Source organism: Hypanus sabinus, chromosome 23 (assembly GCF_030144855.1).
Source record: "Hypanus sabinus isolate sHypSab1 chromosome 23, sHypSab1.hap1, whole genome shotgun sequence".
Taxonomy (NCBI): domain Eukaryota; kingdom Metazoa; phylum Chordata; class Chondrichthyes; order Myliobatiformes; family Dasyatidae; genus Hypanus; species Hypanus sabinus.
In genome coordinates, this window is record NC_082728.1 from 60,876,601 (window position 1) to 60,889,562 (window position 12,962).

General features: G+C 38.1%; 1 protein-coding gene across 3 annotated transcripts in view; it reads left to right on the plus strand.

The window, feature by feature from the left end:
• llgl2 (LLGL scribble cell polarity complex component 2) overlaps positions 1-12,962 on the plus strand; it is a 195,586-nt gene that overhangs the window by 115,036 nt on the left and 67,588 nt on the right. For all 3 annotated transcript variants that reach the window (XM_059948976.1, XM_059948975.1, XM_059948978.1), the window contains exons 4-7: positions 938-1,019; positions 1,367-1,485; positions 3,582-3,740; positions 6,669-6,831. In XM_059948976.1, coding sequence (XP_059804959.1) covers positions 938-1,019; positions 1,367-1,485; positions 3,582-3,740; positions 6,669-6,831 — 523 coding nt within the window. The remainder of the gene's footprint in view (positions 1-937; positions 1,020-1,366; positions 1,486-3,581; positions 3,741-6,668; positions 6,832-12,962) is intronic.

A 12,962-nucleotide genomic window follows, 5' to 3' on the forward strand; every position in this document is an offset into this window, starting at 1 on the left:
TGGAGAGGGTGCAGAATAATTTTACCAGGTTGCTGCTTAGATCAGAGAGCATGTCTTAATGAGAATAGGTTGAGCAAGCTGGGGCTTTTCTCCTTGGAGCAAAGGAGGATGAGAGGTGACTTGATAGGGATGTACATGATGATAAGAGGCATAGATCAAGTGGACAGCCAGCACCTTTTTTCCAGGGTGGGAGTTGACCAACACAAGGAGGCATAGATTCAATGTGTTTTATAGGGGCTGGAGAAGCGAGTGATGTCCGAAGTAGTTTTGTTTTTTAGGAAGAGTGCAAGGTGCTTGGGACACTCAGAGCTGGCGGTAGCGACAGATACATCAGGGACATATAAGAGACCCTTGGATGAAAGAAAAAATGGGGACTATGTGGGAGGGAGGGGTTAGGTTGATCTTGGAATAGGTTAAAGGGTTGACCAAAGGTTCCGTACTATGCTTTGTATTTTATTTTATAGACAGCAGGGTAACAGGCCCTTCTAGCCCAGTTACACACATGTGACCAAAATAACCAACTGACATGAACTACTTTGGATCGTGAAGGGAGACCTGCTGCATGGGTAACTGCCGGTCTTCCATACAACCTTGTCCAGGCCTGTGCCCTGCATGGAGAAGACTTTCCAGGCACAGGTCCATGGTCTCACGAGACTAACGGATGCCATGCACATACGCTACCATGCTGTACTGTTCACCTGTTAAACTAACAACTTTTTACCAAAAAGACAAAGGCAGGTGGCTGATATGTTACAATATCTCCTCCAATTTGCACACTATTCTGGCTTGTTAAATCCTGTTTCTACTAAAACTGTTTATAAAATTGAGATCTTTCTATAAAGTCACGACTTGAAATGTTTCCAACCTAACAACTCAGTTGTCTACTTGGATTTCAGCACAAGCTTTTAAGCCAAAAGTCCTTAACGTGAGGCTGCAGCTATGGAGCACCAGAGGTGGAGATCATGGGCTTACATGAAGAGAATGCAGCGGTCACCCAGATTCACTTCCTACCAGAGCAGGTAATGGTATTTTCATCCTTTTGCCCTTCATTTGTTCCTTTTCTTTTCCTCTTCACTTCCCTGCCTTTCCCCCTTTTGATATTTTTCACGCCTCCATCCCTCTTGCCTCCACTTTAGATTTTTTTTTTAAACTCTGCACCACTTTCTCAATATCTGGGGTAACTTAAGCGACATGGGTGTAAGTGCAGTGCTGAATAGGTTAATGTTAAATAATGTTCAGTCAGGAAGGTATGACAAGGGAAAAGTACTAAATCTGCTGTGTGGGGCAGAGTCTGCACAGCACTGATGATCTCAAATATGTGGTACATATGCCAGGCATCTACTGATGTGAAATGTCTTTGTTGCAGGATCAGTTGGTGACACTCCTTGATGACAATAGCTTGCACTTGTGGAAGCTGAAGAAGAGCTTGGATGGACTGAGTGTCCTGAAAGAGGAGACTCACTTCGATCTACGAGGACAGCCTGGGTTAGTGTTTAAATGGTCTAGGTTGGAGTTGGGGTGTACTCAAATTGCTACTGGGGAGGGTTGGAAATGTATCAAGGTCAAGTGAGAGAAGAGCATCTACGTGGGTTGGGCCTCAAAACATTTTTTGTGTTCATTTGTCCATATTGACCTGAGCTACTCCTATCCATTTAAACCTTTCTTATCCATGTACCTCTAAGCATTGTAATTGGAGCCGTGTCCACCACTTCCTCTAATAGCTAAATACTCACTAGCCTGAATGAGGGGAAAAGTTCCCCTTGAGTCCCCTTTAAATCTCTCCCTTCCCACTCTGGTTTTAGACTCAACTACACTGGGTCCACCACCTTATCTATGCTTCTCATGATTTCATAAACATCTAAGGTTGTCCCTCAGCCTCCTTCACTCCAGGGAAAACAGTCCCAGCTTGCCCGATCTCTCCATTGTAACTGGAGCATCCCAGGGAGATGGTTGCTGTTTTTGGGTCATGGGCTCTGTGTAGCAGTAAATGAGGGTGGATCAGGCAGTGCCATGGGTGTGGTTTCAGTGTCCTGTCCTTGGGATTCTGTGTCGAGGCTCTTTCCCCTCGTACTTTTGTTGCAGATTTAGGGGTATTCTTTAGGGTTTCAGAATTTTACAACCTAGTAAAATAAATTGCAACTAAATTGTTCAGAATGTAAAGTTCATTAGTGCTCTAGTGGTACTATGCCAGTGTTGGGGTTACCGTGACACTATTACAACTCAGAGTGTCAGATTTCAATCTGAAGACATACTGGTTAGTAGGTTAATTGGTCATTGTAAATTGTCCTATGATTCAGCTAGGGCTAAATCGGGGTTTACTGGGTGGTGCAGCTCAATGGGCAGGAAAGGCTGATTCCACATTGTATTTCAATAATAATGGTAATGTTCTCAAATCCTACAAATGGGGTCAGTTATCAAGCTCTGCTTTGAGTGTGCAGTTGACCTTTGTTTTAAGAGCATTGCTTTGGTAGTCAGCAGCAGAAGTGTTTGGCCCTCTGCAGATTGGGGCCAACCATGGATGTTACCTCATGATCTGCAAGCCTCACTGGTATCAAGATCAAGCTGTTGCCCGTGTAGCAGGCTCCCCTTCTCCAAGCAGCTGATGAACGCAAAGGAGTGGCAGAACACTGATGGCACCAGTAGTGTTGCAGGAATTACCAGTCGGCACTGAACTCAACATAGGACTGACTTTTCCTTGGCTGTTTATTCCTGAAGCCATCCCTATGAGTGGGTATAGCTGCAAGGCGGTGGTTTGACTCCTCATCATGACTGATGAGCCCCATCTGCCCGAAGTAACTAGTTTTAAGGTGGCAGTAACCCATCATTGCCCTTTCTCCTGTCAGTGGGAATGGTTCTGTTGGGCTTAGTATCTAAGCCAGATGTTAAGGCCAGATGCTGGACTTGGTTGTCAGAAGCTATTTGAGACTGATGCCATTGACAGCATTAAAAGGTAGTGAGAACTTATCCCCACTGTCACCCTCAGCTCTAACAACATTAAAGAATCAAACAGAAGCCTGGAACATCCATAGCAATGCAAAATGCCGGGGAAACTCAGCAGGGCAGGCACCTGTGGAAATGAACATTTTGAGCTGAAATCTCATCAGGTCTGGAAAGGAAAGGGGAAGATGCCAAAATAAGAAGATGGGGGGCGGGGGGAGGACAAGCTAGAAATTAATAGGTGAAGCCAGGTAGGTGGGGGAGGGAGATGAAGTAAGAAGCTGGGAGGTGATAGGTGGAAAAGGTAAAGGGCTAGAGAAGAGGGAATCTGAGAGGAGAGTGGTCCGTGGAAGAAAGGGCAGGAGGGCTATTAGGGAAGGTGATAGACAGGTGAAGAGAACAGGTAATAGTGAGACCAAAGTGGGGAATCTGTATCAAAGTTTCTTGGTTTTATGGAGGCAACAATGTTGTGATGGGATCACTTTCTGTTCTGTTCACTGGTATGTGAACAGTATGTGTTCAGTAGCAGTATGCTGTCTGAGAGAATTGGTGCACACTGTTTAAAGATTACTTGTATCCTCACCAGGCAGTGCTGTGGTTTGTTTCATTCTTGCTCTCTGGTTCAACTAAATTCCTGTTTACAGTGCTCCACCAAGTGTCACCACAATAACTGTGGTCCTGCCTCATTCATCTGGTGATATGTTATTTCTGGGAACAGAAGGTGGCTGTGTGTTTGTGGTGGAACAACCGTCGTTCAGAGAGCAGGAAGAGAGAACAATCACCCAGGAAGCTGTTCTACAGAAGTAAGTCTTTGCTCCTTAGTGTGCTTCCAACCAGGTCTGGCTCCTGTCTGCTTATGTCACCCAATGAGCTCGTACTGAGATGGTATGGGGTACAAGTTGTTAATCATCAGCTTGTTGCCATTTATTAATTTCTCTTTTAAATTATTGAAGTAAATGAGTGACAAGAAATTGAAGGCAGTTGGTGACGCTTTGGTGCTGGTGTCTGCCTAGCAACGTTTGTGAAATTATTTAAACTTTACACTATCTATTTTGCTGCCCAACCCACTGTATTAGATCTCAATTTTTTCCACCTTTCCATTCTTTCCCACTGGGCGCCATGACCATAAACATTAATTTCTCTTTCTTTGATCTGTCTCCTGTTTCTATCAAACCCTGCATGTTCCTCATCCAGAGACATTTGTGTTTGCAGCAGACAGCTTGTTTAACCATTTTGAACCACACCTGGCTGGACCATTATGACCTAAAATGCTTCCTCTTCCCCCCCCCCCCACCCCCACACCCCACCAAAGAACATTGTGGTTTTAAAGAAAACCCCAAACTTTGCTTTAATAGTCTTTATTGCTGATTACAGTGTCTCCATCTTTGCCTCCAGTGTAACAGTAAATGAGGCTGTGGTCTTGTCTCCAAAACTTGAACCATTCGACCAGCTGCTCTGCCTACACCCCTTCTATCTCCTCCCAGAAAATAATGTTTTATTCAGAGGATGACCACTGACCCCACTTTTGTCTTTGAGCTAGACCAGATTCCCATTAACTGCTTGCCACCCTGCCTGTTTTCCAGACCACAACGATAGCTGATATTCTCCTTTGTTATTTCTTCCCTCAAATGTGCCAAAGTACCTCCCTGCCTCCTCACCCAATCTTATCCTCTCTTTGCAAACAATTGCTCCTTCTCCAGTACCGAAACAAGTATTACAAATCTAAACATGATGTTTTCACAGACCATATGATTTAATTTTCTTTCACACCTGCCTCAGCTTGAAATGGCTCGTATCCCAAGTGACTGCTTTACTCCACTCCATTTTAGATGGAGCATGTTTATTTCCTTTGGGAATTGTTGCAAAGTGACGCTGGACACAAATTCTGGTCAGACCAAATAATTGGTTGGTAATGGATCTAGCCCTTGTTTGGCTTGCTTCATAGTTGTATTTGGGGCAATCCCGATGTACTTTTAGTATAAAATAATAAAGCACATTACAAGTGTAACCCCCTGGGTCGCCTCAGGCTCGCTCAGCTCGTTCTCATCTAGGGGGAGCAGCCTTCGGCCCCGCCAAACTGCGTAATCCGCTGGTGTGGATGCTGTGTGATGTCCCCGCCTCGCCCAAAAATAGACAGTACACCATATGCGATTAAATGTATACAATTTATAAAGGTTACTATAACTAAGTGATTAATAATGATACAGTATATATGAAGAAAAAAATAAAGAAAAGGCGCCAAACTTATCAAAGTCCAAACCACTTCGTGCACAACCATTAGAGCTCAATTACTGAAGTCTTCTGGCCACCATTCGCTCCCCTCCGAACTCCTCGACTCGCAGCTCAGGACCCTCCGAAGTGGTCAACCAAGCACATTTAGCTTCATCCCCCCCCCCCACTCCTCGGAGTACCTCCTGGCCTCGGACCCCCGCTTGGGGTCCGATCCTCGCCCAGCTTAGAGCATTGCGTCCTCTCTCTCGACCCCCTCGTGCCGATCTGCCCAAAAGCCCGTCAACAAAAGCTTACAGACTCAGAAGAAAGAACATTAATCTCCATTTGGTTTACAAAGGAATACCATTCTCGTTATCAGTAAATTTTAACCCAAACAAGCTTCCAGCACTCTCTCGCAACAAAGGAGCATTCCTGCTTGTTAGCAAAACAAAGAAGCCCTTTTGATTACATACACAGTAACAAAGAAAAAAGAAGAAACCCCCTTTAGTAACACTGGAAGGGTTGTCATTGCAAATTATTGGGAATTGTCTAGAATCATCCAAGTAGTCATGAAACTAAATTGTCTAAATTTGTCTAGTAGTCAGAACACTACTAAACACTCTAGTAAATATACTGGTACTTTGAACTGCAGTTGGTGCAGTCTGCAGTCTGTAATTTCCCTTTTAAGGATGTACTTTTTGAACCAACTAAAGAACCTGGTGCAACAGAAAATGCTGGAGGAACTCAGCAGGCCAGGTGGCGTCTAGGAAGAGAGTACAGTCAACACTTTGGGTTGAGAGGCTTCGACAGGATTGGAGAAAGAACATTGAAGTAGATTTAAAAGCTGGGGGAGGGGAGAGAGAAACACCGGGTGACAGGTGAAACCTGTAGGGGGAGGATGAAGTAAAGAGCTGGGAAGTAGATTTGTGAAGGAGACAGAAGGCCATGGAAGAAAGAAAAAGGGGGAGGAGCACCAGAGGGAGGCGATGGGTGGGCAAGGAGATAAGGTGAGAGAGGGAAAAGGGGATGGGGAATGGTGAAGGGGGTTGGGGGGTATTACCGGAAGTTTGAGAACTCGCTGTTAACACCATCAGGGTGGAGGCTTCTCAAACAGAATACAAGCTGTTGTTCCTTCAATCTAAATTTGGCCTCACCTTTTGTTTTACTATTTGTATGATTGTCCTTTGCAAATTGGAAATGTGGTGGTCTTGTTTTTTTAAAAAGTTAATTCTATTTGTTTCTTTGTTTTGTGAATGTCTGCAAGAAGATGAATCTCAAGTTATATATTGTATATATACTTTGACAATAAATTTGAGCTACAGTTTGAGCTAGAATGTAAACTGAAAAAATCTTTCAGTCACTCAGAATGATTCAAAGACACTCTGCTTCATGGGAACTTCTGTCCTGTCTTGTAGCCTCTCAATGACCATCTCTGTTATTCAAGGACTCTGTTATTGGATATGTCAGTGGATACATAGGGAGATTGAAAATGAGTGGCTGATTTTTGTTTTTCTCTCCAGTGTACCAGATGATTATCGAAGTCGACGCTCACTGGGATCTGTTGAAGCCCTGCAGGAGAACCCAAGAAACCCCCATCAGATTCTGGTTGGATATAGTAGAGGCCTTGTCATATTGTGGGACTTGCAGGCCAACCAAGCCACACACCACTTTCTTGGTGACCAGGTACTTGCTCCCTTGTGAATCCATCTGTGACCATCATCATTTACTGTGTCTGGTGGCATCAAAGGGCTAGTGCAGTCCATGCATAATTTTAATTGTTGTTTCAGGTAACCCAAAGCTTAATGACAAGTCAGCTATTCTGCTGTTTGTCTGGAGTTGTATGCAGACCAAATCCAATGAGATCTATAGTGTCTTGCAAAGACTAACAGTGAACCAGTTGGTGCTTGTGACTCATGTTTCATAGAGTTTGTGCAGCAGAGAGATAGGCCTACATGCTGACCAAGATGCCCCATCCAAGCTAGTTCCATTAGCCAGCTTTTTAGCTGATGGCCTAAATCTTTCCAATCTGTGTGCCTGGTCAGTTCTTCAAAGTTGTAAATGTACCTGCTTTCAGCCACTTCTCTGGCAGTGTATTCCACATACATACCAACCTTTTATATAAAAAAAAAGTTGTCCTTCAATTTCCAATTCACCCTCTCACCTTTAAATCCAAGTCCAATTTGTTCTTGGCTCCTCAACCCAGACGGACAGCGCATTCACATATTGATGTCCCTCATGATTTTGTACACTCCAAGATCACCTCTGGCCTCCAGTGTTCCAAGGAATATGACCTGTCGTCTATGGTCTCTGACCATTTCATTTTTTTTCCAATTTTTTTAATTGATTTTTCAACAAAGAAAAAAAATACAAATCAGAGGAGAAGTTTTACATACATATGGTACAAAGGGCGTATAAACAGCAAAAAAGTGTAGACTGTCTAAGTCAGTTGAATATATTGTTACGCTGTTATATATAATATATAAACAAGAAACCGCAACTCTTCTTGACAAATCATTTAAAAAATTGGAAATTTTATTATATAAGAAGAAAAAAAAACGCTAAACTAACCTAAAACAAAAAAAAAGAAAGATTGGGCAGTCCATTTGAGGATAGAATTAAAAAGAAATAAAAAAAAACATCCTTTCAGTCATCTCCGTACCTTCACGGATAAATAAAACGTTTCCTTAAAAAAATTACATCATATGAAAGTATTGAATAAAAGGTCGCCAGACTTGCTCAAAGTTAAAAGATGTGTCAAATGTCCAACTTCTAATTTTCTCCAGGACATAATGGAGGAGAGCCAGTTAAAAACAGTAGGCGGATTAGAATCTTCCCAGTGTGACAAGATGGCTCTCCTTGCCAATAAAGTTGAAAAGGCTATCACATGTTGAGCAGAAGCAGGAACACTTCCTGTTTCCTCTGGAGTGATCCCAAAGATTGCCGTAAGTGAATTAGGTTGTAAATCCACACCTATAACTTTTGATAATATTCTAAACACATCCCTCCAAAAATCATTTAATCTTACACAGGACCAAAACATATGAGTCAAAGTAGCCACCTCTGCGTTGCATCTGTCACAAATAGGGCTTATTAGAAAAATATGTGCTAATTTATCTTTGGACATATGGGCCCTCTGTACTATCTTAAACTGAATTAAGGAATGATGTGCACAGATAGATGAATGATTTACTAGATAATAAATTTTACTCCATTGATCCTCTGAAAGTGAATGTTGAAGTTCTGTTTCCCAAGTACGTTTATTCTTTCTTTTTCAATCTTTTTATTAAATTTCATATATAAAAAAAACAACACAAAATAATGAATAGATTACAGATTCAATAGACTTGAGATTACATTAGTAATAGGATAATAATATCCTATTAAAACATCCATCAACAAAAGGTACATAAATCAATCAAGTCTATATAAATATATATGAAAAACAAAAATAATCGTCGAAAAAAGAAAAAAAAATTGAAATTATATATGAGAGAAAATATATAATGAACAAAAATACTAAACTAAAACTAACATGGGCAATAATAGCACTTTATAAATATATAAAGGTGTCAAGAAAAACTCCAGAACTCCATACCTGAACAAGTATAAGTAGAGAAAAGGATCTGAAATAAGCCAAATTAATTCATATGAAAGTGTCGAATAAATGGTCCCCAGGTTTCTTCAAATTTAATTGAAGAATCAAAGATAGTGCTTCTGATTTTTTCCAAACTCAGATAAGAAATAGTTTGGGAGAACCACTGAAATGTAGTAGGAGGATTTACTTCTTTCCAGTTTTGTAATATAGACCTTCTGGCAATTAATGTTACAAAAGCAATCATTCGTCTGATTGAAGGGGAAAGCTGATTGCCATCTTCATTTGGTATACCGAAAATTGCAGTAATAAAATGGGGTTGTAAATCGATATTCCATACTGAGGAAATGACATCAAAAATGTCCTTCCAATAGTTATGTAAAGTGGGACATGTCCAAAACATGTGAGTCAATGAAGCCACTTCTAAGTGACATCTGTCACATTGAGGATTAATATGCGAATAAAATCGGGCAAGTTTATCTTTAGACATATAAGCTCTATGTACAATTTTAAATTGTATTAAAGCATGTTTAGCACAAATAGAGGAGGAATTAACCATTTGTAAAATTTTTTCCCATTTATCTGTTGATATATTACATCGAAGTTCTTTTTCCCATTCTTGTCTAATTCTATCCGATATTTCTGGCTGTATCTTCATAATCATGTTATAAATAAAAGCTACTAATCCCTTCTGACAAGGATTAAAAGTAAAAATCAAATCTGAAAAATCCGATGGAGTTGAATTAGGAAAAGATGGAAGAATTTTATGTAAGAAATTTCTAATTTGTAAGTATCTAAAAAAATTAGATTTAGGTAATTCAAATTTGTTGGATAGTTGATCAAAAGACATCAAAGTACCTTCAAAAAAAAGATCACGAAAACATTTTATACCTTTCCTTTTCCATATACTAAAAGCTTGATCTGTCAATGAAGGTTTGAAAAAAAAATTACATAAAATAGGGCTGTCCAGAGCAAAGTTTTTCAGATTAAAGAATTTGCGAAATTGAAACCAAATTCGTAGTGTATGTTTAACAACAGGGTTAGATATCTGTTTATTGAATTTGGCTAAATCAATAGGAAGAAAAGAACCAAGAACGGAAAATATAGAATATCCCTTAACCTCACTACATTCCAAATTTACCCACTGTGGGCACACAGGTGAATCCAAATCTAGTTTCCAGTACATTAGGTTACGAATATTATTCGCCCAATAATAAAATCTAAAGTTAGGTAAAGCTAGACCACCATCTTTTTTAGACTTTTGTAATTGCCTTTTGCTTAACCTAGGATTTTTATTTTGCCAAACAAATGAGGAAATCTTTGAATCAATATTATCAAAAAAAGATTTAGGAATAAAAATTGGTAAAGCTTGGAATAAATATAAAAATTTCGGTAAAATCATCATTTTAATAGCATTAATCCGACCAACTAATGATAAAAATAAGGAAGACCATCTAGTAGTAAGTTGCTGAATTTGATGAAGCATAGGTAAAAAATTCAGTCCAAATAAATCTTTATATTTCTTGGTGATTTTTATACCTAAATAGATAAAGTTATCAGTAACAACTTTAAATGGCATCCTATCACTCAATAAAGTTTGCGCGTTTAAAGGGAATAACTCACTCTTATCTAAGTTTAACTTATAACCAGAAAAACTACCAAATTGAGCCAACAAGGATAAAATAGCAGGAATAGACCTACTAGGATTAGAAATATATAACAACAAATCATCAGCATAAAGCGATAATTTGTATAACTTCTCATTACGGGTAATACCAAAAATATTAGGAGACTCACGAATAGCAATAGCTAAAGGTTCTAATGCAATATTAAATAATAAAGGACTTAAAGGACAACCTTGTCTCGTACCACGAGATAATTGAAAAAAAGAGGATCTATAATTATTTGTAAGAACAGAAGCAACAGGTTTATAATATATTAATTTAATCCATGATATAAAATTAGGACTAAAATTAAAGTTTCTCAATGCATTAAATAAATATGTCCATTCAACTCTATCAAAGGCTTTTTCAGCATCTAATGAGATAACACATTCTGGGGTTGTAGGAGATGAAGTATAAATTATGTTAATCAATTTTCTAATATTAAAAAAGGAATATCGATTCCTAATAAAACCAGTTTGATCTTCTGAAATAATCTGTGGTAATACCTTTTCTAATCTAATGGCTAAAATTTTTGTAAGAATCTTAGAGTCTACATTTAATAATGATATAGGGCGATAAGATGCACATAAGGTAGGATCTTTATCTTTTTTAAGAATTAAAGAGATAGTAGCTTCATAAAACGATTGAGGTAATCTCTTCTTAACAAACACATCATTAAAGATTTCACATAGCCAAGGAGAAAGCAATAAAGAAAAAGTTTTAAAAAATTCTACAATAAAACCATCAGGACCAGGAGCTTTCCCTGAATTCATTGATGAGATAGCCTCTCTTATTTCATCCATAGAAATAGGAGCATCAAGCAAGCTACAATTTTCATCTATCAGTTTAGAAATATTCAAATTATTAAAAAAATTATCCATCGTAAACCGGTCACCGTCAAATTCTGATTGATATAAAGATTTATAAAAATCTTGAAAAGTGTTATTGATTTCTTTATAATCAGTAGTTAAATTACCGTCTTGTTTACGAATTTTAATAATTTGTCGCTTAGTCGAAATAGCTTTTAATTGATTAGCTAACAATTTACCAGTTCGATCACTATGAATATAAAATTGAGCCCTAGTCTTAATTAATTGATTCTCAATTGAAGAAGATAATAATAAACTATGTTCCATTTGAAGCTCAACTCTCTTCTTATAAAGTTCTTTGGTAGGAGTAACGGAATAAATCTTATCAATTTCTTTAATTTTATCCACCAATAAAGCTATATCTGAATATCTTTGTTTTCTTTTACCAGCGGAATATGAAATAATTTGTCCACGAATAAAAGCCTTGAAAGAGTCCCAAAGTATTCCTTTATCAATCTCTTCATTATAGTTTGTTGAAAAAAATAAGTCAATTTGTTGTTTTATGAAGGTAATAAATTCTGGATCTTGAAGTAAAGTAGCATTAAGTCTCCAAGATCTAGTATTGATAGAAGAATCCGAAATCTTGATAGATAACTTCAAAGGCGCATGATCCGAAATAGCAATAGAATCGTATTTACAATCAATAACATCTGTTAATAAACGATGATCAATAAGAAAGTAATCAATTCTAGAATAACTATGATATACATGTGAAAAAAATGAAAATTCTTTACCTTTAGGATTCAAAAACCGCCATATTTCAGTAATTCCAGGATCAACCATAAAAGAATTAATAAGTAAAGCTGATCTATTCGGAAGAGTTCGAATAGGTTTAGATCTATCCATCGAAGGATTCAAACAACAATTAAAGTCTCCACCCATAATCAACATATATTCATTCAAATTAGGAAGAGAAGTAAATAAACGTTTAAAAAATTCAGGACAATCAAAGTTTGGAGCATAAATATTAACTAAAACAACTTTCCGATTAAAAAGTGAACCAGTTATCAACAAAAATCTACCCTGTGGATCAGAAATAATTTCATAATGTGTAAACGAAATTGAGGCGTCTATAAAAATAGACACACCCCTAATTTTAGCGGTACAATTTGAGTGAAATTGTTGACCTTTCCAGAACCTAAAAAAACGTTGATTATCCTCCCTCCTAATGTGGGTCTCCTGTGCAAAAATAATATTAGCGTTCAATCTATGGAATACTTTAAATATTTTTTTACGTTTAATCGGATGATTTAAACCATTAGTATTCCACGAGATAAAGTTAATAGATTTATCCATCATACCAATATTAATTGTGTGTATCATAAAAGGTTAAAAAGACACATAACCCACAATTTAGGAAGAAGGAAAATTGATTCAGGAGCAACCGGAGATCCTGACACCTCAACAATATTAACAATTTAAAGTCAGCCCATAAACTAAAAGCAAAAAAATAAAAAGCAAAAGCATGAAAAAAGATCCCTCCCCCCTCCCCCCACCCTTTGAAAGAAAGCCAAGCGGCAGGCGCATAAACTAATACTAATATTACCCCCATTTCAAGATGGCAGCTCCATAAGAAAATTTTTTAAGAAAAAACTATATAACACCCCAATTAAAATATAGAGTTGCAAAAAAAAAAAATATATATATATATATATATATACCTACATATATATATATATATATATATAT